The sequence below is a fragment of the Podarcis bocagei genome, assembly GCF_964188305.1.
Source record: "Podarcis bocagei genome assembly, chromosome: 3".
Lineage (NCBI taxonomy): Eukaryota > Metazoa > Chordata > Lepidosauria > Squamata > Lacertidae > Podarcis > Podarcis bocagei.
The window spans coordinates 37,206,172-37,231,875 of NC_138127.1; the positions used below are offsets into that span (position 1 = coordinate 37,206,172).

General features: G+C 41.0%; 2 protein-coding genes across 7 annotated transcripts in view; one reads left to right on the forward strand and one right to left on the reverse strand.

Annotated features, from left to right (window-relative positions):
* Positions 1-9,454, reverse strand: part of AK9 (adenylate kinase 9) — a 77,057-nt gene extending 67,603 nt beyond the window's left edge. Inside the window, exons 1-5 of one of the 4 annotated variants that reach the window (XM_081186689.1) lie at positions 9,329-9,454; positions 7,693-7,817; positions 4,200-4,263; positions 1,269-1,321; positions 724-820 (exon numbers count right to left, since the gene is read on the reverse strand). In XM_081186689.1, coding sequence (XP_081042815.1) covers positions 724-820; positions 1,269-1,321; positions 4,200-4,263; positions 7,693-7,812 — 334 coding nt within the window. In that variant the 5' untranslated portion in view covers positions 7,813-7,817; positions 9,329-9,454. Of the gene's footprint in view, positions 1-723; positions 821-1,268; positions 1,322-4,199; positions 4,264-7,692; positions 7,818-8,401; positions 8,557-9,328 lie in introns of those variants that run through there. The other 3 variants (XM_081186690.1, XM_081186688.1, XM_081186691.1) reach the window with 3 other exon arrangements.
* FIG4 (FIG4 phosphoinositide 5-phosphatase) overlaps positions 8,678-25,704 on the forward strand; it is a 58,409-nt gene continuing 41,382 nt past the window's right edge. The window contains exons 1-6 of one of the 3 annotated variants that reach the window (XM_081186697.1): positions 8,678-8,864; positions 16,759-16,857; positions 18,198-18,321; positions 19,785-19,941; positions 21,753-21,803; positions 24,171-24,319. In XM_081186697.1, the coding sequence (XP_081042823.1) occupies positions 8,817-8,864; positions 16,759-16,857; positions 18,198-18,321; positions 19,785-19,941; positions 21,753-21,803; positions 24,171-24,319 (628 nt within the window). In that variant the 5' untranslated portion in view covers positions 8,678-8,816. Of the gene's footprint in view, positions 8,865-9,589; positions 9,892-16,758; positions 16,858-18,197; positions 18,322-19,784; positions 19,942-21,752; positions 21,804-24,170; positions 24,320-25,704 lie in introns of those variants that run through there. The other 2 variants (XM_081186698.1, XM_081186696.1) reach the window with 2 other exon arrangements.

Sequence of the window (25,704 nt, forward strand, 5' to 3'; positions counted from 1 at the left end):
GCTGAAATGACGTATGCTGCTTTGTGTATTAAAAAAAATGTATGCATGTTTGCTTGGGCGTGGACAAGTCATCTCCTTGCTGCGGTGTCTGTCTCGTGTCTATAAAGGCTAGAGACCTGCCAGGCTGCTTTGCTACACCTTCTTAATAAAGCACTAGAACTGGCCATTGTGGTGTATTTGGCATCCTTCTTTGGTATCCCAACAACCAACCACTCCAATGAGCCTTCCTTTGGGCCTGTGGTTCAAAACAGGGGGTATGGGCGGTTCTCCCACACTGGGCGCTGAGCAATGGGGGTGCAAAATTGAGAAGGTCCATAATTGAGAAGGTCCATTTGGGGGCACTAAATTTTGGCCTTGCACAGGGCTCCATATTATCAGATTACGATATTACCAAAGATTACTCTTATGCAGGGAGACAAAGCACTGCAATTTATAGTGTTTCCAAGCCATGGAATCTAAGAGAAGAAGCCCATATTGCTTTATTTCAAATAGTTACCGTAGACAATGGATTTCTATGCATCCCTTTAATAAAAAATAAAAATTATGGGATGATTTATAATATTTATATGTTCATAGGTTGCACTGTTGCTAGCAAAGCATAATGTGCAGATGTATCCCCTTGTTACCTTATGTTCAGGGCTACCAAGTAACTAACATCGACCCTCCACCCCCATCATACACAATTCTGCCTTTAAAGAAGGATTTGGGGGAGAGAAAAAGTACCAAAGTGAAAAACCTCTGGAGATTCAATCTTTTTCATAAGCATCTTTATAATCAAGTCTTCAGGTATAGCTTGACCTTGATAGAGCAATTCATTACACTAAAGAAAAAGAAAAACAAAACATCATATTCTGCATACATAAAGTAAAATACATAATTAACACACATTAAAATAGGCAGCTACCTAATAACCATTCAGACTATTCACACATCTGGCCCGGCTTTTTTTACTCTGAAACTAGCTCCACAAAATCTCCAGAATCATAGAATCAAAGGAGTTGGAAGGGACCCTGAGGGTCATCTAGTCCCACCCCTGTAAAGCAAGAATCCTGCCCACAGCCATCCCTGGGTGGGTTCAAACCACCCATCTTCTGGTTAACAGCCAGACCCACTGATCCATTGCGCCACTCAGGGCATCTTTCACCACATTTTTCACCTCTTCTTTTTAACTGAAGCAACAGTGAGATGAAATGGACCTTCACTAACATAGCCTTAAAAACAAAATATGCCCAATAAATCAATTAAAAAGTACAAGGTAAGGGCTCTACCTTGATTCCATATTCTGTTTCTGCTGTTATGTTCTCATCAATAAGCTCTGAAGCTAAAAATAATACATCATAGAGAAAGAGGTTACAATTTATTAGAGTTGACTTCTGGATGCATATGCACATTCAACACAACAGAGTTTAGATTACTTTAAATAGTAATTAAACAGCAACAATGTAGAATGATCATACAGATCATGATACACCCCGCTTCTTTAACTACCCCTCCACCGTGGGATGTAAATGCAATCCCTTTGCTAGATGTGCATTTCACAATACGGAGATGATGTCAACATGGGAAGATAGGTATATGCTTAAATAGTTATCTGTGCCTCATTAGAGGGCCTTTTCTTTGGTGTCTGTAGGCTTTGCTAGCCCCTTCTTTTCTCTCTTGTGAGAACATAGGTCTTTGGGAAACAGAATGAAGGACTATGTAAGAGCCCTTATGGATCAGCCATAGCAACCAACCAATTATGTATGAGAATCCCACAAACAGCCTTTTCATTATGTTGTTTCTCAGCACCTGATATTCAGAGGCATAATGTCTTTGATTCTAGATATATAGCCATTGATAGCCTTATCCTTCATGAATCTATCTTCTCTCCTTCTAAAGCAACTTGATGAATCCCACAGTTTATCTATGCGCTGTGCGAAAATTAAAAATAACCTGTACAGAAGACCTTTGGAGACAGGAACAGTGTAGGTATATTGAGCTGTTGTCTAAATCTTCAACCTTTGTACGGTTTAGGATTTTTTATTTCTAATTTTAATTTGCATTTTTTGTCATGGGTTAGGAGAATTTTGGTATGTGTTTTTTTAAAAGTTTAAACCGTTGGCTGACTCAATTTTTTTAATGCAGATACCAATTATTATTTTAAAAAGAATAAAGAAAAAGCAAAGCAGACTGCATGAATTCACAGCTGCATAAATAGAAGAAGAAGAGTTTGGATTTGATATCCCGCCTTTCACTCCCTTTAAGGAGTCTCAAAGCAGCTAACATTCTCCTTTCCCTTCTTCCTCCACAACAAACACTCTGTGAGGTGAGTGGGGCTGAGAGACTTCAAAGAAGTGTGACTGGCCCAAGGTCACCCAGCAGCTGCATGTGGAGGAGCGGAGATGCGAACCCGGTTCCCCAGATTACGAAACTACCGCTCTTAACCACTACACCACACTGGCTCAATAGCTAATAACTAATTTATCTTCATGCTGTAGATTTACTAGAATTTAAACATAGCCACTTAATCCCCAATCTGATTAAGAGTTTTGTGATGTTTTCATTGGCCTAATAAAAGCATTGGCTTATTAGAGATTTTCAAAGTTAAAAGGCACCCTCTGCCAATGTTGGCTTCAGAAAGCAGCATTTATATCAAGAAAACAGTAGCAGAAGAAAGGGGAAAGCACTTTTTCCTCCCCTCCTGTTCTCTGATCTTCAAAGTAGCTATGCAAGCTGACAATTAGTTTTAAAAAGGTGAAATATTCTGATTATAGATATCCTGCATCATGAAGTGTGGTTTTATCCACCAGAGGGCTCCCATGTTTTTCTAAGTAATGAAATCCAAGAACACCAAGATTTGTAAACGGACAGTTAATTACAAAGAACTAAGTTAAAATAAGTTACGCGCAGATTTAATGAAAACTTATAGTGTGGTTTAAAAGTTGAGAGATTCTAGTCTTGCAAATATATTTGATTCTTTGGAAATGACTGTAATTTTTCACCAAGGGTAGAATTTCAGAGAAGCACTTATTTCTGAAACAAACAGGTAAACCTCTGTTGCCTTCTCAGCCTTTTACTCAGAATCCTGCTGATGCCAGATCAGTCCCAAGCAAGCAAGTGAGAATTCAATCACTGCCCTGCTGTGTTCATTCTTGCAAATTTAAGCAAAGTAACAGCTCCCAAGGAAATCAGATAACCTGGGGAACTATGGTTTGTTTCTGAGGGGCAGAATGAACTTGCAGAAGAACTTAAAATTGAAAGAAGAAAAAGAACAGGTAGCTGAAGTGGCAATGAGGTTTTCAGTTTGAACCTCAGAGAGAACCTGTATCCCCTTTAAATCACTTCACAGCCGTAAAAGATGTTACTGTGGTAGCTATGCCTCCTGATTCAATTCAGCCACCAATCTTTCTCTGCCCGCTGAAGGTAAAATGAGATTGTCCTTGTTTCACCTAGCAAGAGGGGAAAGGTGTGTGACTAGATGGAGGGTGATGTGCTGAACGGGAGTGGGGTGGGGGCAGAAGTTGGGGCTACAACATGCAGCTCTAGATTGTGACCTGCACTTTAGGTGAGGCCGAAAGGATATTGTTTCTTATCTAAGCCTCCTTAAAAAAAATGTAAAGAAGGTTTTATCTTGTACGTATTATCTTTTTCAGTATTTCAAAGTTTTCTTCTAGCATTTCCAGACCAATATCAGGTCTACCTTTTCAACTATGATCCTGAAACTTAATATCTAAAAAATATTCTGAACCAGTCTGACTATCCCTTATTTGGCTTCTATATAATTGAAGGAAAACTGAAGTGCTATATAACTGAAGTAAAATTTGCCAGTGACCAAAATGTAAAAGGGAGGTTAAAAAGTATACATTGCATACAATAAATGAAGGACACTCCTACAACTCTGAACAAACAAGACCATAAGACTAAATGAACTTTGCTGAACCAGACTAAATACCCATTTAACACATTTTGTTTCCAACACTCTTATAAAAGCTGGCAAGCAGGGCATGAAGGCAGCATTTTTAATTTATTATTATTATTATTATTATTATTATTATTATTATTATTTATTTCCCTTTTACTATTAAAGTTCTTAACTTCTGAAAACAATGGGAAAGATGCATATTGCTTCATTAATCCGACTGACACGTGTAATTTCAGAAATCATTCAAAAAAAATCTAATAAGTGACATATTGTCTAACATAATATTGCTTATATTTACCATCTATGAGTGTGCATTTCCAGATCTGGGCTAATTTTTTAGCTAATGTTTTCTTCCCAACACTCTGAAAAAGAAGATAAATAAACATAAGAAGTATTGTTTAAAACTAGAATAATCCCTGCAGTGCTTCAAATGTAACATAATATAATGGAAAGACAAAGACTAAATTTTTATTATTGACTTGTATTTATGGATTTTAAATGTGCAAGCCAGAAATCATATTTGTCATCCCTGTATCTGATAGAATATATTCCATTGCTTCCATTTTTATACGAAACTTAAAACTGTACCTTCTGTTCCTTGCTAACTTTCACAGCAAAAACATATTTGACATTTTAAACTTGCTAGCCCCGGAAAACCAAAGTAACTGAAGTGATTAGATTCTACCTCCTATGTGATAAACATATTTACAAATAAGGTTCCATGCTGGGCTTGGGTGGGGTATAAAGTTAACTAAAGTAAATTTCTCCTACTACATGAAAACCGGTAGTGATGTAAAATATTATAGTATATAAACCCAGATAGTTCTTGTACCTTACTGCTTAAATGTGTGCCTAGGGGATAGTTTTATGCATAAAAGCAAGAGCTACTCCATTCTGGAAATTGTAGTCAGCATGTTGTTGTCACACATACAATCTTCTGTTGAGGATTGAGCTTAGGGAAATAATTTGAAGTAGAAACACTGAAAACACTGATTGGCTAGGGACCTGTGCCATCATAATCCATCTTCTCTCAGGAACAGTTTTTCAAATTATAAGCAACGTACAGGTTTTTAATTTTAAAAACCCAAAACAAAACAAGACACAATATACCGGTAATTGTTTTCATGAATAGCTGCAGAAATAATGAACAGCTTGTATATCTCAACAAGATTTAAATTTGGACAAGAATTGAAGGGCGACAGCCCACCAAAAGAATGGGGGAGGGACAAACTACCAGTCAGGAAATCAGTATTTGTTGCATGAGTGCCCATTGAAGAGCAGCTGTAACAAGAAGCCAGGCTCAGGGCTGCAGGGGCTAAAAAACATATTGGCTCCGGTTTTTAATAAGCATGGTGGGTTCCAAATGTACAACTGCTGCTTTACCTTCTAGATCTGTTTTGACAAATTGCACCCTGAAACTCAGTGAAGAGACTTTTGAGAGAAATCTAGGACTCAGCTACATTGCCAAATAAAAAGTGTCTTATATGGGTCTTTATACAGTCTAACACTGTGACACCAGATGGCGCTGTGGAGTTCTGTTTTTGCTAACCCAATTTCTCATAAATGTTGCAACATGTTTAACTGAAAAAGTTCTTTGTTGTGTCCAGATCCGGCGCTACTCAAAACAGACACAAACATTTTGGCAATGTGCACAATGCTGGACTTGCTGAATCAAATCCAATATATTTAGCATTGAGATATCTCAACACCAAGCTTCACAATGACATATTCATTATAAACTTCTAAAGAAGCTAATTTAGTCAGTGGTAAAGGATCTGCTTAGGGCTTGGAAGGACTGGAGCTCCAGTCAGCCTGATCTTATCACTGAGATTTAGAAATAAATCTCACTGAAATGGGTGCATTCTCAAGTTTCATGGCTGAGAATATAAATATACTCATTTAGAAGTTAGTGCTTTTACAATCAATGGTTTCAGATGAGACTGTGATGCTCAACATTCTTACTTGGAACTAAAGATCAGCCATGTATTACTTTAATTACATGGAATCACCTCTAGGTAGTGGCTTCTCTATATTTTCACCATAGCGTGCAACAGAGCACATCATGTCACCCTTCATAGACTCTTCGAGTTGGAAGGGACCCAAGGGTCATCTAGTCCAGCCACCTGCAATGCAGGAATCTCAGCTAAAGCATCCATGGCAGATGGCTATCCAGCCTCTGCTTAGAAACCTTCAAGGAAGGAGACTCCACCACCTCTCATGGGAGTCTGCTCCACTGCTGAATAGCTCTTACTGTTAGAAAGTTTTTCTGAGTGTTTAGTCATAATCTCCTTTCTTGTAACTTGAAGCAATTGCCTCAAATCCTACCCTCCAGAGCAGGAGAAAACAAGCATGCTCCCTCCTCCATGTGACAATCCTTAAGATATTTGAAGATGGCTATTATATCTCCTCTCAGTCTCCTCTTTTCCAGGCTAAACATATCCAGCTCCTTCAAGAATTTCTCATAAGGGTTAGTTTCAAGACCCTTGATCATCTTGGTTGCCCTGCTCTGCACACGTTTCAGTTTGTCAACATACTTATTAATTTGTGGTGCCCGAATTGGACACCGTGTTCCAGGTGTGGTCTGACCAAGGCAGAATAGAGTGGTACTATTACTTCCCTTGAACTGGTGTTGATGAAGCCTAGAAAAGTGTCAGCTTTTTTTTGCTGCTGCATCATACTGTTGACTCATGTTACGCAAGACCCCTAGATCCTTTTCACATGTACTGCTGGTAAACCAGGTGTCCCCCATCCTATATTTGTGCATCTGGTTATTCCTGCCTAAGTGCAGAACCTTACATTTGTCCCTATTGAAATACATTTTGTTAGCTTGTGCCCATTTCTCCAATCTGTTAATTCTGATTTTGTTTTCTGTGGCATTAGCTACCCCTCCCAGTTTGGTGTCATCTGCAAATCTGATGAGAATCCCCTGAATTCCTTCATCCAAGTCCTTTATAAAGATGTTGAACAAGAATGGGCCCAGGACAGAACCCTGTGGCACCTCACTTGTCACTTTTTTCCAGGATGATAAAGAACCATTAATGAGTACTCTTTGGGTTTGGAAAGTCAACCAGCTACAAATCCACCTAATAGTTACCTCGTTCAGCGCACATTTTACCAGCTTCCTCACAAGAATATCATAGGCGACTTTGTCAAAAGCCTTACTGAAATCAAGATACACTATGTCCACAGTAGTTTCCTGATCTACCAAGTTTGTAATTCCATCAAAAAAAAAGAAAACAGATTGGTCCAGCATGACTTATTTTTGAGAAACCCAAACTATTTCTGATGGCAAGTTAGGGCTACCACAGAAACACTGCAAAGAATACCAAAGCACAATAAGATATGTAATTTATGCTACATATTACAACAGTGGTGTGGGTAAGTCATCCTGCAGAGGCCATTTCCATTGTTACTGAGCAATATGGAGGAAAAGGCTTTGATGCACTCCATTCATCCCACTAAGTTCAATGGGGCTTAATTCCAGCAGTGACAGAGCTTCATGCTCCGGCACTGGGGGGCAGAGAGCAGGCGGAGGCGGAGGTGACGTTCACCCTGGGGGAGTGGTACGCCGCCTGCAGGGGGGGGACAGCTGCGGGATCGCGCTGCCGGGGGCAGTGCGCTCCCCCCGCACTACTCTTCCTCTGCCAATGAATTCTAGGTAAGTGTATATACTTCCTATAGGTACACTCCCATTGGACACAGTGGGGTTTACTTCTGAATAAACATGTATAGGATTGTGCATCAAGTTATATTGTTCAAAATGCCAGTTTAATCAAACTGGAAATTCTTACGGGTTTCCCAAGGATGGCGAAACAGGTGGGCTTAGATGTCAGAAAGACTCTGTCAGCTTCGTCTTCATCATATATATCTACAAAGGGATAAGGTTGCTCCTCCTGTTGAGATGTCATCATTAAGCCTACATTAGGAGAAAAATGTGTTCAATATCAATATCACTATTACTTACAAGAAAAACCAATTTACTGACAAGCCCTACATCACAATACCCTTTGGCAAAAACCAAGAGCGTACAGTGGTACCTTGGGCTACATACGCTTCAGGTTACACACTCTGCTAACCTAGAAATAGTGCTTCAGGTTAAGAACTTTGCTTCAGAATAAGAACAGAAATCGGGCTCCGGCGGCGTGGCGGCAGCAGGAGGCCCCATTAGCTAAAGTAGTGCTTCAGGTTAAGAACAGTTTCAGGTTAAGAACGGACCTCCGGAACGAATTAAGTACTTAACCCGAGGTACCACTGTAGGTAGGTTTCCCAGTCCAGAAACCATTCTTTATGCTACAAAATGTTAGGTTTAAACTGTAAATTTAGATTGTTTTCAAAACGGCGAACCCTGAGTGCACAGGCAGAAAGTCGGTACAGTATAAGAAATGTAGTAGCATTTGAAAAAGAAATCATATGGTATTGTTAATAAACCCCGACTACACAGCGGCACGAGAGAGTCTGGCTTCGGCCAGCACCGGATGAAACGATATGAGGAGCACTTACTGCGTGACTTGACCAAACTGTGTCCCTCTGCTTCTTTTTGGTGGCAGCCCACACTGAAGCGGCGCGCGATAGGCTACCACTGATCCGCCGAGATTGCTGTTTCCCCGTAACCGTGGCGACCGCGACCAGCCTCGCCGTTCTCTTGGAACCGCCCCCGCTCCCTTCGCCCAATCAACGAGCGCGATGAGGACACGAGGCCGAGTAGTTTTTAAAAGGGCACCACCAACCGGTCTCTTCTCAGAGGGCCAACGGCCACGCTCAGCTGCCAGAGCGTTCGGCGGCTGGGTGAGCGGCAGTTGGAGTCGCCTTCGAGAGTTTCGAAATTAACGGTTTCTCTGTAGAAGAACTGAGAGCCGTTGGGGGGGGGGAATGGAGCCTTTTCTGATCGTGTCGGCCCTTAACGGGGTTCGCCTACATGCTCTCAGGAGTAAGTGGCGCTGAACTCCGTGGTGCTAACTCCCAAGTACGCATGAGTACGATCAGCATCTGACGAAGCGGGTTGAATCCGCGAAACCTTACGCCCTAATAAATTTATTAGTCTTTAAGGTGCCACGAGACTCTGTTTTAAGATCAGGCTGCAGCTACGCGAGGCGAAATCCGCACCTTGTTGAATGTGTGTGTTCGACGGGACTTGCTCCCTAGGGAACAAAGAAGCGCGAGACCTGAAAGCCTCGCGCGTTTATTATGGCACCAGCTTTTGTGTCCTCTACACCATCAGAGGTATGGAGGGTTCTCCTCGGTGAACAGCAAATCCCCTCACATGCCCAGACCTCTGAACCGAGGATAATACTTCAAGTATCTGAGGAAGACTCCGGTCCGCGAAAGCTGGTGCCATAATTGTGAGGCTCTTGTGACAGAGGCCAGGCACAGCTGTCCTTTGGAGACAACAAATAACCTGCTGGTCTTAAAGGTTCCAGCACGGCTCACTCTCTGGAAGTTGTGACCACGGAACACTCCTAACGGAGTGTGCTTAGCACTGCAACCATCAATAAAGCGCTGGACAACACACACGGCCCACAAACGGCGCCCTTCTTCCACCGAGAACAACGATATACGCAGTCCTGGCAGAACGGGCTTTGTTCCCGAACGTAAAATGGCGTCGGCAGAGGCAGTCACGTGAACTTGCGCTGTCTTCGGCTGTCACTCTCCTGCGCCTGCGCAGGATGTAGGCGGGACGGGTTCCTTCCTGGTGTTTTGGAGAGTCCCCGCTCCTTCTACCTGTTACCCCCCTTAGCGAGGGGGCTGGTGGGGGGTTCTTGCTGGTTCAGTGGAGCGAGAGGGGGAAAGGGTTCGGGGTTCATGGACTCCTCTATCCCCACTCGGTAACCTCGGGGTTTCTGGGAGCAGAGCTTCCCTCAAAAGAAGGAAGGGGCGCCCGAGAAGGGGTTCGCCGCTGACTGAGTGCGGCCCTCTCCCCTGCTGTCATCATGCCTGTGGCGGCTCCAATCATCAGCTCTGTGCAGAAGCTGGTGCTGTACGAGACTAGAGCTGTAAGTAACCCCCGCAGCGCCCGCTATTCTCTCACACTGCTTGACTGATGACTGGGAAGCTGTAAGTGCTGCGTTGGGAAGCGGGGAATGCCACTGCTGATGATCCAGCCTAAACCTTCTGAGCCCAGTTTACAGCATAATCCTATGGATGTTTACTCACGAGCCCCACTGTGCTCTCTAGGGCTTGCTCCCTGGACCAGGAGTGGGTAAACCTTGGCTCTCCAGATCTTGATGGAGCTCCCATCAACCTTTGCCAGTGATAGGTGATGGATGATGGGAGCTGAATTCCAGTGACACCTAGAGGGCCACTAATGTTTCACCACTCCCCTAAGATGTGCTCATGGTTTAGAGGGGAGTGACTCCTAATGAACTGGATGGGATTTTTCTGAATAAACATGCATAGGAACAGACTGATAAGGGGCCATACTGTTTGGACCATAGAATAATCAAGCAACACTGTTGAGGGGGCAAAAACCTCAGAGCAGATCCCTACAACGGCCCAGTGATGGCTGAGCAATCTTAAAGGGTATGGAGTGCTGATTGCTGTAGAAGGGAATGAAGGATTCTGGAAGAAGTTGTGGCTAGCTGAAATACTGAACAGAATCATTCCACACTTAGACTCTGCAAGTGGAATCTGCAACTATGTTAGTAAACTGAGTTAGGTGCTGATTTTGTTCAAAGAAATGAAACACCTCATAATTTTACCCAAATTGTAGGGTGAGGCTGCCCTGTCTGTCAAAAAGGTAAAGGGACCCCTGACCATTGGGTCCAGTTGTGACCGACTCTGGGGTTGCGGCGCTCATCTTGTTTTATTGGCCAAGGGAGCCGGCGTACAGCTTCCGGGTCATGTGGCCAGCATGACTAAGCCACTTCTGGTGAACCAGAGCAGCGCACGGAAATGCCGTTTACCTTCCTGCTGGAGCAGTACCTATTTATCTACAGTATTTGCACTTGATGTGCTTTTGAACCACTAGGTTGGCAGGAGCAAGGACTGCGCAACAGGAGCTCACCCCATCGCGGGGATTCTGTAGAAGGAGCTAAATATTGCTTGTTTGATGAAACATGGTCTTCAATTGTTATGCCACATTGAAGTAGAGGTACTTCAACTCCTCAGCGCTGTGCCTTTGCCTCTTGCAAGCAGCCTGGTTACCAAACCTTAAATTTAGTATAATATGAGAAACTAAAAGATAATGTAATATGTTTACCTGGATGCAAGTCCTACTGTGTTCTCAGTTAAGTGTGTGTAGGATTCATTAATCTGTTGCCGATGTTTCTTGGCTTAGCTCAGTGTAGCAAAGCAGCAAAAAAGACCACGGGAGCCAAGTGACCACTAAATTTGGCTTAGCATGTTGTGTGATTCAGGCCTGTGACATTTACACTGTGACCCACTTCTAGACATATTTGCTCAGATGCAAGTCAAACTGAGTTCAATGGGCTCTTTCAAATGAGCATGGGTAGGATTGCTGCTTATTATGAATGGTGATAATTTATTATTGAAGAGTTACATTTACTGCTAGTCCTTTAATTCTGTCATCTATTAATTATATACTCGGATGTATGTTTTCTATTTTTTAAAAAAGTTTCATTTCTGCATAACATATATAGCCTCTAGTTTTATTGGCTGCCTATTTGTTTGATAAATAAATTTAAGGTGCTGGTGTTTATCTGTGAAGCCCTAAATGTCATTGGGCCGAAATACCAAAAGGATAGCCTCTCTCTCTGCTACCCCAGCTATGTCTTAAGATCTTCTGAGGTGGCTCTTGCTGTGTTTCACCATAGTAACACAAGAGAGAAACTTATTTGCAGTCGCACCTCATATGTGGAACACCCTCCCCTCAGAAGTCTGACTGGAAGCAACATGGCTATTATTTTCTTGCCAGATCAAGATGTATTTGTTTATTTAATTTCATAAAATTTATACACTGATTGTAAAAAGTGGTTTGCAAAAGGATTAAAATAGTAAAATCAAGAAAGGAAAAATACAACCCTACTTTAAAACATACAGAAGTTAAAATACTGAAGCAGATTAGCTGAACTTTCAAAGCATCTGGGTATGTTTGTTTAAACAGGAATGTTTTTAGCAGATGCCAAAAAGAGTACAGTGGTGCCTGCTTTATTTCAATAGGCAGGGAGGCCCAAGGTGTAGGCGCTGCCACACTAAATTACCAAGTTCTTACAAATACAGAATGGGTGTGATGGGGCACCTGTGGTAATACCAATGTATCTATTTGCCCAGACATTTAAAAAGGTTTTAAGGTAGTCATTGCGTAAATATGATTGCTCTAATTTTGACTGCCTTTTTATTTGTCTATGGCAGGTTTTATTGTGTTTTGTGTGTGTGTGTCTGTGTGTGCGTGTGTGTGTGCGCGCGCACACGCACGCACTGTATATAATTTGATATGTACCCTGCTCTAGTATCTGACAGATTATGGGCATTTTAAAGAGGTCCCCATCTTATCTCTCCTAAATTGTTTATCTGAATAGTATAGGCTTTGCCTGCATTTGAGAATTGCTCCTGATATCTCACCCCAAGACTTGTCTACACAGAATCCAACTGAGATTGTTCATAAGTTCACTAGACAATGGAGAATGTATGTTTCCAGGCTATATACATATAATAATAATCTTTATTTGCATCAGCCACTATCCATAGCAATAAAATAAAATAAAATACAATGTACTGAAATAGAGGTAAAAACTTAATTATATAAAATTACATTATGGAGGTTTACATCAATAATCAAATAACAGATCTTATTCTAATTGCCCCTGCTAAAATTTTTGCAGTTTTTGGCTATTTACATATATATTTCTCCTAAGGTAAAATGATAAAGGACCCCTGGACGGTTAAGTCCAGTCAAAGGCAACTATGGGGTGTGGTGCTCATCTCGCTTCAGGCCAAGGGAGCCAGCGTTTGTCCACAGACAGCTTTCTGGGTCATGTGGCTAGCATGACTAAACCACTTCTGGCGCAACGGAATGCCGTGATGGAAGCCAGAGCATATGGAAATGCCATTTACCTTCCCACCGCAGCGGTACCTATTTATCTAGTTGCAGTAGTGTGCTTTTGAAATGCTAGGTTGGCAGAATCTGGGACAGAGCAACGGGAGCTCACCACCATCTTGCTGATTTGAACTACCAACCTTCCAAACAGCAAGCCCAAGAGAATCAGTCGTTTAGAAGACCACAGCACCACCTGTGTACCTTATAGTATTTCCCCTAACACAGCTTTAGGGTGATTATTTTCACTGGGAAACAACATAGGGAGAAAGAGTTTTTCAAAAACTTCCCAGCTCTTCATTCCTGATTGAGACCCACCCTACTGCTATTTACAAAATGGAAAAATACCTGTTGCAGATTTTCACCTTTTCTGGTTTGTGATAAGGAACTGTGCTTCCTGTCCAGTATTCTCTCTCTATGACAATAATATTTACAAAACACTTAGGCTATTTTACAACATGCAATAAATTGTAGCAGTTCATGGTATGTGCATTACATTATCAGCCACAATAAAAATCAAGCCATATTTTCCTTCAGAAGGTCAAATGTGGGGAAAGATAATATTATGAATGAATCAAAACAAATTTGGGTTCCTTAGAAGCATATTGAGAATTCAAGAGTCGTGAGGCATTTTTAAAAGGTAATGAAGGGGGAAAGGACAAACAAATGGAAACCTTGAACTCCACAATGTGGAAATTTTCTTTTCGGTTTTCATTTGCCATGTATACATTGTATGTATGAGATTATTCCTATCTCTGCATTTCACTATATATTCCCAGAGCTTAGTACCACATTGTCTTTTCTGATTGGCAGCAGCTTTTTTTAATAAGAGGCAGAGGTTTCCCCCAGCTTTTTGGCATAAGATTTCTTCTTTAACTTGATATGCTAGGGTTTGAACCATATACATTGAAAGCAGGGCCAATTGAACCTTTGGCTCTTCAGACATTATTGAACTACAACTCCCGTCATAATTAATCATTGACCTCACTGGCTGGGCTTGAAAGGAAATAGAGTACAGCAGCATGTGGATGGTCACAGGTTCACTGTACTTGATCTGCAGCTTGTATTATGCCACTTTCTAGACCCTGCCTCCGCAACCCACTCCATATTAGTCAAAACATTAGATGTTATCTTTTGCTTCCTAATCTGTTATGTTTACCAATGCAAATACGTATTTGTGTCAACATGCATAGGATCAGCTGCATGGATGTCAGGTGGCTTTTTTTCCCCTCCCCTCAGAATGATTTGAAGAGCTTGCAGGGCATAGTTAAAACATAAATCTTACAAGACAAAGGTGCCAGGCAGTAGCATTCATCTCCATTTCCCCTTTGTATTTATTTTGGTGGCTTTTATAGCCTTGGGGATTATAGAATGGGGAATTGTAATATACAACTGTACAATCTCTAAATCTTTTATCATGAATGCTTAGTTTTGCATGAGGTGGCAGTGAACCTTTCCCTTTCAATCGGTTCAAATGGTGGTTTTAGAAAGCAACACATTCCCACTGTAGAAAAGGAAGTCTGTTTTAAATAATCACACTGTCAAGAGAAGTTCTCTCAAGTATATTTCAGATGTTTGCAAAGCAAGGCCAAGAGAGCCACTTGTAAATCTGAGATAATTATAGCAACTGCAAGCATACTGGGGCTCCTTGCTTGTAAGCAAGCTTTTGATTCCCCCTTTCCATTGCAGTGCTGTTGACCAGCTGCATGTCAACATCTATTTGGTTTGCAAAGAGCTTCTGACTCTCCACTGAATGTGGAAGGTGGTGCTTGCTGGAAGCTGTGTGTGTGTGTGTGTGTGTGTGTGTGTGTGTGCAGAATGCCTATGGAGCTGAGAAGGAGGTTAATCGAGTGGAATGTTCTTGAGCAATTAGAAATAGTACAGTACTCTTGGAAGAAACTTTTCCTTTCAATTTGGTGGAACAGAGAGGATGAGTGTGAATTGCTCTTAATAAATAATATGTTGGGTTAATCCGCTCCTTTAGGCTTCAGCAATTGCTGAACTGCATCTTGAAAGGTGGCTGGCAATTGCTGACTCATGTTGACTATAATTTTAGATGAAAGTAAAAATTTACGGACACTGATTAGATTGGTGCATTATCATTAAAATTTTCTCTCTGTGATAGAAGGCTACATAACATTTATGCAGGATGCAGTACAGTATAGCTGTAAAGCAAACTATTGTGAGGGATAGTAGCTATTCCTTAGCATGTCAGTATTTGATGTGCATGAAACATTAACAGGAATATTGTTTCTAAAGAGAAGGAAGTGTTGTGTATAACACAGTTGAAACCATTTATATATATGAAGAGTGTATTGCACATGATGCTTGCAGGATCTCTATGCTTCACTGAAGAGTCATTGGAATGTGACTGTTGTTACTGCTTTCCTTGGTCTCCTATCTTTATCTCCTTGCATGGAGATTAAGGCTGCAACTGAGTTGGGTTATGATCATGAGCTATGGCAAAGGCAGGAAGCATTAAAAATAAGAAATATAGTAAATGCCATTTACATTTGGTGTGACAAAAATGGGGAATTGGATATCTATCAAAGCTTGATTTGATGGAAATGCAGAGATATGGCAATTGCCCCCAATTATACATATGTATTTACAAAAAATAACTGCAATTTGCTCTGGATATTTTAAAAGAGTAATTTGTAATGTGTACTTCAGATTGTTTTGCTCAGATCAGAAAATGAACATTTGTTTGGTATCCTTGTGGTATTTTGCCAAGTTAAAGGTTGCCTGGAATAGCTGCCAAACATTTAAATATGCATTTCTCTCTTGAGTCATTCTTCTAGAAAAACCTAGGTACTATGTAAAATTGTCTCCATTAAGATAACAGGGTAATTTTTATTATAGACAAGATAGAAGGGAAAGGATTTACCATTTTATCCCATTACGGTATATTATAAAGACTTAGAATGTGTTTTAATATTTTTAAGTCTTTATTGGGATAAAAATCCAGCTGAACAAACATATAACAAAAAATATTATTTTGTTTCCGTGTTGTTTTTCAATTGTGCAGTCCCCAAGGCAGCTTGCAAGGAGATTAAAACAATTGATAATACTGTACTGTACAGTAAAATAAGAGCAAGGCTATGTGGGAGATCTGCTTTGGTGTGGGCAGACCTTCACTCACATAGCATAACTTCATCTTCCTCTCAGGAAAATCTGTGAAACTGGGGACCTTAAAGAGTAGATTTGGGGGGCATTCAGGGGGCTGGAGGACAGAGGGGGGAAACCCACAAATCCTATTGCAGGGGTGGGTTTTTGTTGACTGTTGGTGCTTCTGAAGCCTTGTGCACAGTGCTTTGCAAGTCCCAATGATCAGCTGATTGTTGTCACTTTGAAGACTATACCCACACAGCTTGATTTCAAACCATGCAAGCAAAAATGGTTCACCCAATGTCATTGTAGAATCAAGCCCACCTTTCAAATGTGGTGGGTGGGGCAGATAAGGATTTGCCTTGTCAATCAGATCCAATTACCCACTGCTTTTGTGTGTGTGTTTGTGTTTATCGGGTGGAATTTTGAAAGCAGTGAGGTCAGAGGAAAGTGGAATGCAAAATGCACAGGCTGAAACTTAAATGTATCTAAAATTGATACAGTCACTATTCACAAAGTAATGTTGATGATACAGTAATACTGTACAAACATTCTGGCATTAGTAAGATAAATGACAGCTGAAGTAGGATAAAAATGTGTTATATTGATTAAGGCCTAAATAAGGAGGCTCTTACCTGTGAAAGCTTGTGCTATAATAAGGTGCAACAAAACTCTTTGCCTATAGTTATGTTAAGTGTGGTTGTGTTGGTTTAATTAGCTTTGTATGAAATCTTATTTATTTCTTCTTCTTTTTACAAAGCGTTATTTTCTTGTTGGAAGCAATCATGCAGAAACCAAATATCGTGTCTTGAAAATTGATCGCACCGAACCAAAGGATTTAGTTGTTATTGATGACAGGGTGAGTACATCACAATTTGAGACATTATAGCGAGCAGTATTAATAATCAACTATTTTGAATTCAAGTGGAAATGAAGCTATTCAGATGGTCCCTTTCCTAATGTTTCATTTCAAAATATTGGTTCCTCTCATTTTATATTGTTTTCCTGTAGAGGGGCTGAACAATAGTAAATGAATGGCTGTGGTGGCTGATTTTGTTGTGGTAACTGGGAACGACTTCTGAGCTTGGCTCATATCAAAATGTTCTGTTCCTATGACAGAAATGACTTCCTCCTATGGAAGATCTCTTCTGAAGAAAGAACACATTTAGGTACAACCTACAATGTCCTCTGAGAGAGAATTTGATTGCATATTTTTCTCCTGTGTCATAGAAAATGAAACTTGCAGGACTGAAGAAAATCCATTAGTTTTATCTCCAGTACTATAGTAAAAGAGATGGAAATTGATTAAGATATGCTACCTCCCTCCCTCTGTGCTTATTTGTTGTGTGCCAAGTGGCTGTGAGACCCATTGCTTTTGATTTTTGTGTCAGCCTGATAATTCACAATTATCTCATTCTGCCAAGCACTAAGAAGGATATTATTACCCATTTTACTATACAATTTGTGCAGATAATAATAATAATAATAATAATAATAATAATAATAATAATGGAGAAAAATGATTGTTGGCCTCCACCTGTTGATATACCCTTTTGAATGATCAAGTCATAAGAATGCATTTAGTGGTCTCTTATTTATTGCCATGCGTGTGTGTGATGGAATGATTTCCTATGGAACCATTTAAATGAGTTCTCTGCGGCAACTTACCATCTGTGTGGATTTTTCTAGAATGATACTATGAGCAAGAACCATCAAAAACCTAACATCCTAGTTAAGGATTCTTCTTGAAAAATCCTCTCAAGTGACAATATTCAGCCCCAGTAGTGTCTCCAGCTTTTTCTATCGGCATATTACAAAGTCTATCTCCCTCATTGAGTCTTCAGTTTTATTTAAATGAGTTGTTAACAACATAGCTTAAGATTTTTTGGAATGTTAATTAACCATAATTGAATCTATGTTTTTTAATGTGAAGAAAACACAAAACACTTTAGACTGGGGCCTAAGCTGTATTTGAACCCTTTTTGAAATCAACCCACTTTGCTGCTATACATCTTGCAGCATCTGGTTTACAATTGGATTATGCTTTACAAAACATGAAAGGATGAGGAAAACAGCAATCAGTTCATTCGTTTTCCAACAAGACATAGAAACAGTCCTTTCTTTTTCTGTATATGCAGTTATTCAGAGCAGTTTTTAAAGGAACATATTTTTATATGATTGCACATTCTCCATTTTAAGCATGTCTATACCCAACAAGAGGTGAGAGAGCTGCTTGGTCGCTTAGATCTGGGGAACAGGACAAAAATTGGACAGAAGGGCTCCTCTGGATTATCCCGCGCAGTCTCCGCTTTTGGTTTAGTAGGTAAGGCACACCTTTTTATATATTTATTTATTTATTACGAAGTGACTTGCATAAATTTGAATATTATCAAGTCTTTGTAAGTAGAGTTACCGTATTTTTCCGTGTATAACATGCCCCCCGTGTATGACGCCCCCTATTTTTGGGGACTCAAAATTAAGAAAATGGGGAGAGATTGCCCCCGTGTATAAGAGTACCCCCCCTTCTTTAACATTATTTTTTAGTAAAAAAAACTAGTCTTATACACGGAAAAGTACGGTAATTCATGAAACCAGACACAAAATCCCATAACTAAAAGGGAATTTGACCCTCAGTTTGAATAAAGGTTCCTCAACCCTGCAATAAAAGTACAGACAATTCAAGAAAAACTGTAAAAGCAAAACAGCAGCAAAGCATACTAAAATACCCTGTCCGTTAAAAGCTATTGTGCCTAAAAGTTAAAAAGCTAGACTTCAGCTGAATGTATTGTGTAGAGCAGGCATAGGCAACTTGGCCCTCCAGATGTTTTGGGACTACAGCTCCCACCATGCCTGACCACTGGTCCTGTTAGCTAGGGATGATGGGAATTGTAGTCCCAAAACATCTGGAGGGCCGAGTTTGCCTATGCCTGGTGTAGAGCATTTTCCATCTGAGGCACTGCCGCTGAAAAAAGCCCTATCCCCACGAACCACTTGTCTAAGTTTTGAAGGTGGGAATAGCTGGACTAGAGACTAGAGACTCTGACAAAGATCTTTAAAAGCAGGGAACAGTGGTTCTTATATTTGCTGTTGTTCCTGCACGTACACACATGCAGCATTGTTACAACATGCAAAATGTCTCTGAATGTAGATAAGTAATTAAGGGCCAGAGTAACTAGCCAAATGCCAGAATCCATAGTTGATGAGTAGTTAAATGATTACTCCTAATAAAATTCAAAGAATGAAAAATTCACCTGGTCTCTGTATCAAATATTACCACTTGAAGTGGATGTGGTATTTTCTTATTCTGCTAGGCAGGGGTTCTTTTCCGTGCAGTGATGAAAAGTTTTTTCAAGTTGAATTTAATAACGACAAAGTGTAGACAAATCAGTCATTGTACAATCAGTCACGTTGCAGTATCAGACATTGATATGGGGTTTTTCGGTTTCCTTAGTTCACCCCGGCACTGACTTGATGAAATATCCATCAAGAATCCAATAAATTATTTTGTAAGGAAAAGAAAAGAAAATCAAAAGCCAGCAACCACTTTCGAAAGCACATTTTAATTTATATCCTTGAATAATTTAGTTTACAATTTAGAAGGAAATGCATGCTCATTTCATACAATTCTGTAAATTAAAGGAGATCCATTTGCGCAGGAGTTTTTTTCTCCAACTGCAGTTTTCTGAGGTGTTAGGAAATACAACTTGAAATGGCATGTGCTTGGTTTTAGCTGTCTAGTACTATATTGAATAAAATGACAGAAGTAATTTCTTCTGTCTTTTACAGGCTTTGTCAGATTTTTAGAAGGATACTACATTGTGCTAATTACAAAGAGAAGAAAGATGGCAGATATTGGAGGACATGCAATGTATAAAATAGAAGATACAACTATGATATATATTCCAAATGACTCTGTACGAGTGACTCATCCTGATGAAGCAAGGTAAATTATCCTTTTTCTCTTTGAGATAACATAATCATACACAGAGGACAAGGGTTAATAGCACAGTGATATGCATGTCTACTCATAAGTTGGCATCCATGTGACTTGGGAAATAATGGAGGAGTGGTTCTTTAGGGGTGAAGTCAACCCTTTGGAGAGTTACGGTGCCTGTAGAGACCAATAGGAGATAAACATGTTTCATAGAAACTGGGGCTGATGAAGGTGGCCATTTGTGCATCATGGTGTTTCTTCTCTCTGCGCTCATCTCAGCCGTCATTCCTCCTCTGGTCATTGCTGTGGATACACAATCTAACTGTCTTCAGGCACTGTGGTAATCTTCAAGGGATTCCCACACAGTGGAGTTGATGTTGCCAGCCTTCAAGTCTTGTTGCAGACATCTTTGTAATGCAGAGTTGGTCTGCCAACAAGCCAGCTGCCTGAAGCCAGCTTCCCATAGAGCATGTCCTTAGGGATCCTACCATCTTCCATTCTGTGGACATGAACAAGCCAGTGTAGATGTTGCTGAGACAAGAGTGCAAACATGTTGGGAATGTAGGCTTGGGATACTACATCTTTGTTTGAGACCCGTTCCTGCATTGTGATGCCCAGATATGGAAGGCATTGAGGCACTGCTTCTGGTGGGTGTAAGTTGCCCACATCTCACTACCATGAAGCAGCATGCTAACTATGTGATCCTGGTAGACCTTCATCTTGGTATTGGTTGTTAGCATCACATTCTCCTATACCCTTTTGGAGAGGTGAGCCACTGCTGTAGCTGCCTTACCAAAACACTTGCCCAGCTAAGCATCGATGGAGAAGATGCTGGTTATGGTGGAGCTCAGGTAGACAAAATCATCTACCACCTCAAATGTGTGGTCACCAATGCTGATGCATAGCTATGGGTTAATAGCACAGAGAAGGGTTAATAGCACAGTGGTGTGTGTGTCTATTTAGAAGTAACTCATTGAATTCAGTGGAACTTACCGTACTTTTCCATGTATTGGACGGTGTTTTTTTTTAATTAAATTATGTTAAAAATTGGGGGTCATCTTATACATGGATAGTGCATAGTGGGGTCATGCGAACCGGAGATTGCCAGCAGCTATTGGGCATGTTATTGGTGGCTGTGGCAAGGGCTGGTGTTGATTGTCTGTCACTGATCAGCAGACAGACGATATATGGCTTTTGTGACATGTGCGAGTGTTGTCATAGGTCATGCGGTTGAGCTCAACAACTCTGGGCAATCCTCCCCCAAAAAAGCTCAACAACTAAAAATTTCAACCACTATAGGCAATCTACCCACCATTTTCTTAATTTGGAGTCCCCCAAAATAGTGGGCGTCTTATACACGGGGGCGTGTTCTACACGAAAAAATACGGTACTCCAGGTAAGTTTGTGCAGGATTGCTGCCTCATTTCCTTACCTTTCAGAGCACTGGTGGGAAACCTTTGGCCTACACTGTTTTGGCCAAGACTCATCACCTGACATCGTATGAAGTCTAGTATTGTGGCTTGTCTTTATACTGGTGCATTGTCATTAACTAAAGTTTTGGTGTTTCCTTCTCTTTTATGACTTTTTTTCCTAGGGTATGTACAGCTATCATATGTTCTCCTGGCATCTTCATTCTTATAGAGAGGATATGGTTTTGAGCTCACAAACCAATATAAGAAATATTCAAAACATGTTCAGAGCTAATGAGAATGACTCTTTGACTGATAGGATGTTTCATTGTTGGTGGAGGGGCTAAAGTATTGGGGCTATAACAAAACAAACCCTTGCTTTATGAGAATATTGTCTTACTGTGTCTTTAGATACCTTCGAATATTTCAGAACGTGGACCTGTCTAGTAACTTTTATTTCAGGTACGTTTTTCATTTCAAATGATTATTAGAATGTTGAAATTGGTTCTTAATTATGGAACATCCAAGAATTTCTTCTCCATTATCTCTCTCACAATCCTGTAGAAGGATAAAGATGTCTGAAGCATTTCCATTTAGAAACACTCACAGGCAACTTCTTATTTGTTAAAACAGAATGTTCTTGTTGCCTACCACTGTCCAGGTCCTAGGATCCTTCTGTTCTCATATGTGAAATTCAAGTCAAGTCAAGTAACCTTTATTGGCATCACATAGGAACGTTCAGATACTTACTTGGCAGGGGAGACACCTTGATCATATGTGAAAGTGTCTCAGCCATTCTTGTCTCTGGCTCCTTTACCTGGTTGACTTTTTCATGTAGTTTGACCCCTGCAGTGGTGAAGGTGGAAGTTCCAAGGATCAGTGGGCACAATTGACCGCATACAAAGCTAATGATGGATGAACCCTTCCATCTTAGTTTTTAGAAAGTGCCTCAGCTAAAACAAGTTATTTTCTCCATGAAATCTGAAAATGACTAGCATTATTTCTGAGCCCATTCTGAAATTTGCACTCCTCTGCATTCCCAACCATTTCATTGAGAGTGTGTCAGGAGCTAAGTCTTGCTCTCCTCCCACACACCAGAGCCCTGCCCCATCATCCCTTTTTCTTATCACAAAATGTACCTGGGTGAGATCTCCACTACCACTGCTGACTAGGATCAGGGGCGGAGGGAGGGGTGTGTGGTGGGGGTGGTCTGCCCCGGGTGTCACTACTGAGGGGGGGTGACAAAATGCCAAGCGGCACTCACCATGGGGCCTGCAATGCGCCAGAGCCACACGTCTCCCCTGGGAGAGACACAGTGGCTTGGGCATGCACAGACTCCAATGCTGCCCAAACGGTCCGCCCGCTGCCTCTCCCTCAGCTGTAGGGCAGCTGAGTGGGAGGAAGCAGGCAGACTCTGGAAGCCCCACAGAGTGTCCTGCCCCAGCCCCCGTGTCCTGCCCTGCCCCCATGGGTGGCTGGCCCCGCCCCTGGGCGCAAGGCACATGCGCCGCCCCAGGCACCCCAGCGGCTTGCTCTGCCTAGGATACAGAAAAACTAGTATCTTAGGTGCCAAGAACCACAGGGCATGTAATTTCCAGCAATTCTGTTCCAAGTGTCCTGGAATACTACATTTCCTGAGATACTTAGCGCCTGGGATGCTTTCATTTCAGTATTTCAGGCATCAGGATGGGGGAGATGTTACAAAGAGGCCTCCCAAGAGGCTTAACTGCAGCTGCTAACAGTTAAGCTTTGGGTAATGGGAAGGAAGAGTGAGGGACTGAGCTCATTACGAACCAAGCCCAAGCTCCACCAAAGTTACAAGTTATCAGTTTCAGCACTCCATTTAATAACAAAGCTTCAGAGTTGTTGTTGTTGTTGTTTTATTTTGTAAATGTCTGCACCACAGGATTATCGTTTTTACCTTGCATACCCAAGTCAGATCAGTTTCAATAAAAGTGTCTACTCTTGGGACAGCTCTGGAAGCTCCATCTTGTGCAAAACGCTGCAGCTAGACTGATGGTAGGAACAGGCTACTGCCAGCACATGTCTCTGGTGCTTAAAATCTTGCATTGGCTGTTTACGTGTTTATGGGCCAAGTTCAAGGTTCTTGTACTGTATTCATTTACAAGGCCCGTAATATCTTGAGTCCAGAGTACCTTAAGGACTTCCTGATTCCTGATATCCCTGCCTAGCCACTAAGAACCTGGGGGGTGTCTCATTAGTGGTCCCCCATGGCTCAGACACCCAGTTTGTATCCACCAGAAGCTGCACATTTGGTATTGAGGACCCAGATGAGATCAGATAGGTGCCCTCCCTTGTTGAACCTTAGTCGCTTGACAAAGACCTTTCCATTTCAGCATGCATTTTAATGAAGTTTATGTTTTTATGATTAATTTTAATGGGTCTTATCCACTGCATGCCTTTTTGTAATCTTTATGCACACTGCTCAGGAAGTCATGTGATAAAGCAGTATATAAATAGCTGAAATACTAAATAAGTAAATGCTTGTATTTTGCCCTACCTCCAAAGGATCTCAAGGTGCATAATAGAGTTATTCCCTTTTATAATCACAGCAGCCCTCTTAGGCTCTGATGATGAGGGACTAGACATGGTCCTCAAGTTGTGTCTTGACTGAGGAAGAGCTCATATTCTGCCCACTACACCCCACTGACCCTTCTGTACCATATTGGATTAGGCCCGCCCAAGGCATATGTAGAAGCCATAACACCTGAAGGTAGCCTGTTTTGCATTTGAGCAACTGCGGACCTGTCTCCTGAATTATGTCAAAAGTGCCTCTACCATTATATTTCTTTTTCATCCTGATTTCAGCTACAGCTATGATCTATCCCACTCTCTTCAGTATAACCTTACTGTTCTGAGGATGCCTCTTGACATACTAAAGGCAGAAACAACTCGAACGAGGCAGGAGAGTTTTGATATTTTTGAAGATGAGGGACTTGCAACTCAGGGTGGAAGTGGTGAGTGTGACTTAAATAGAAATAAGCCATCAGGCATATATTTGGAATTATTTCAACAGCAGAAACATCTAGCTCTTTGTTATTGATTATTGTAGTGTTGTAACAGCTCCAAATTAATGAAAGATTACATAAAGGGCCAATTACAGCTAGTGGAGTTGGTTTTTTTATGTTTTTGACCAAGACAATGTCTATAAAAGATTAATTGCTTATTTTGGTAAGTTAAATGGTAACTCAGGAGAATAATTGGACATGCTGAAATATTTTTTTTTGGACAATTGATTATTCAACTAATTTGAAGGTTTGACAGATACAAATTTATGCATGAAGCATTAATCTGTCTTCCGTAGCATTTAAATAGTGTTAATAGCTACTGCTGTTTTGTTCAACCGTGCCAAATACTGATGGGAAAATAGGGTAGTGCTTGTTAGAATTGTAGTGTTTGGGAGCACTCATGAACTTAAGCCAAAGCCTTTCACTATTTTATTTTTGGATCAGCAATGAAAATTAAATTTGTTTTTAAAATTTCAGTTATAGGAAAAGAGAGGTATAAGTTACTGGAGGAAAAATGTGGAGAATTTGGGTCCTGTTTAGACATTCTTAAATTGTATCTGTGGAGGGGCTGCCTGTACAGGCCTCCACCTGCAACCTTTGCATGTTGAGTGGGAAGGATTAAAGGGGAATTATCAGTGCATATGGCCAAAAATGGTTACAATTCTTCCCTAGGTACCACTTTGCAAGGAGGATTGCAACCATGTTTACTCAAATGCAAATTCAATTTCCCTTCATGTTTCCAGTCAATATGAGAAGGTTGGGGTGGAGGGGCCAGGGCCAGCAGGTATACCTCTACAACCCCTCCACAGTTAAAATTTGAGAGTACATGAGTAGGGTGTTGGTTTTTTGTCATAGCTCCCATCTCATCGTGAAGGGAGTGAGCATGAGAAGCACTCATGTCAGCTATCCTGGAATCTTATAGAATCATTAATAATAATTAGATGAAGTACCACTCATGTGGGCAGTTTGTAAAACTCCTACCATTTTTGGGGTGGGGGAGAAGCATATATAATGACTCTCATTCTATAATTTTGAAGGAAATCTGGCTTTCCTATATGGCTCTTAATACATCGCCCTGGGATCTTTGGATAAAGGGAGATATGTAAATTGAATAAATAATAAAATTAATAATAGTATTGGGGAACTTTGTTTCCTGAGAGTGGCTTGAGCTCTTGCTCCCATTTCACCTTTACAAGACATAGACTGTAGTCGTAGTACAGTGGTATCTCGGGTTACATACGCTTCAGGTAACCCTCTGCTAACCCAGAAATATTACCTTGGGTTAAGAACTTTGCTTCAGGATGAGAACAGAAATCGTGCAGCGGCGGTGCAGT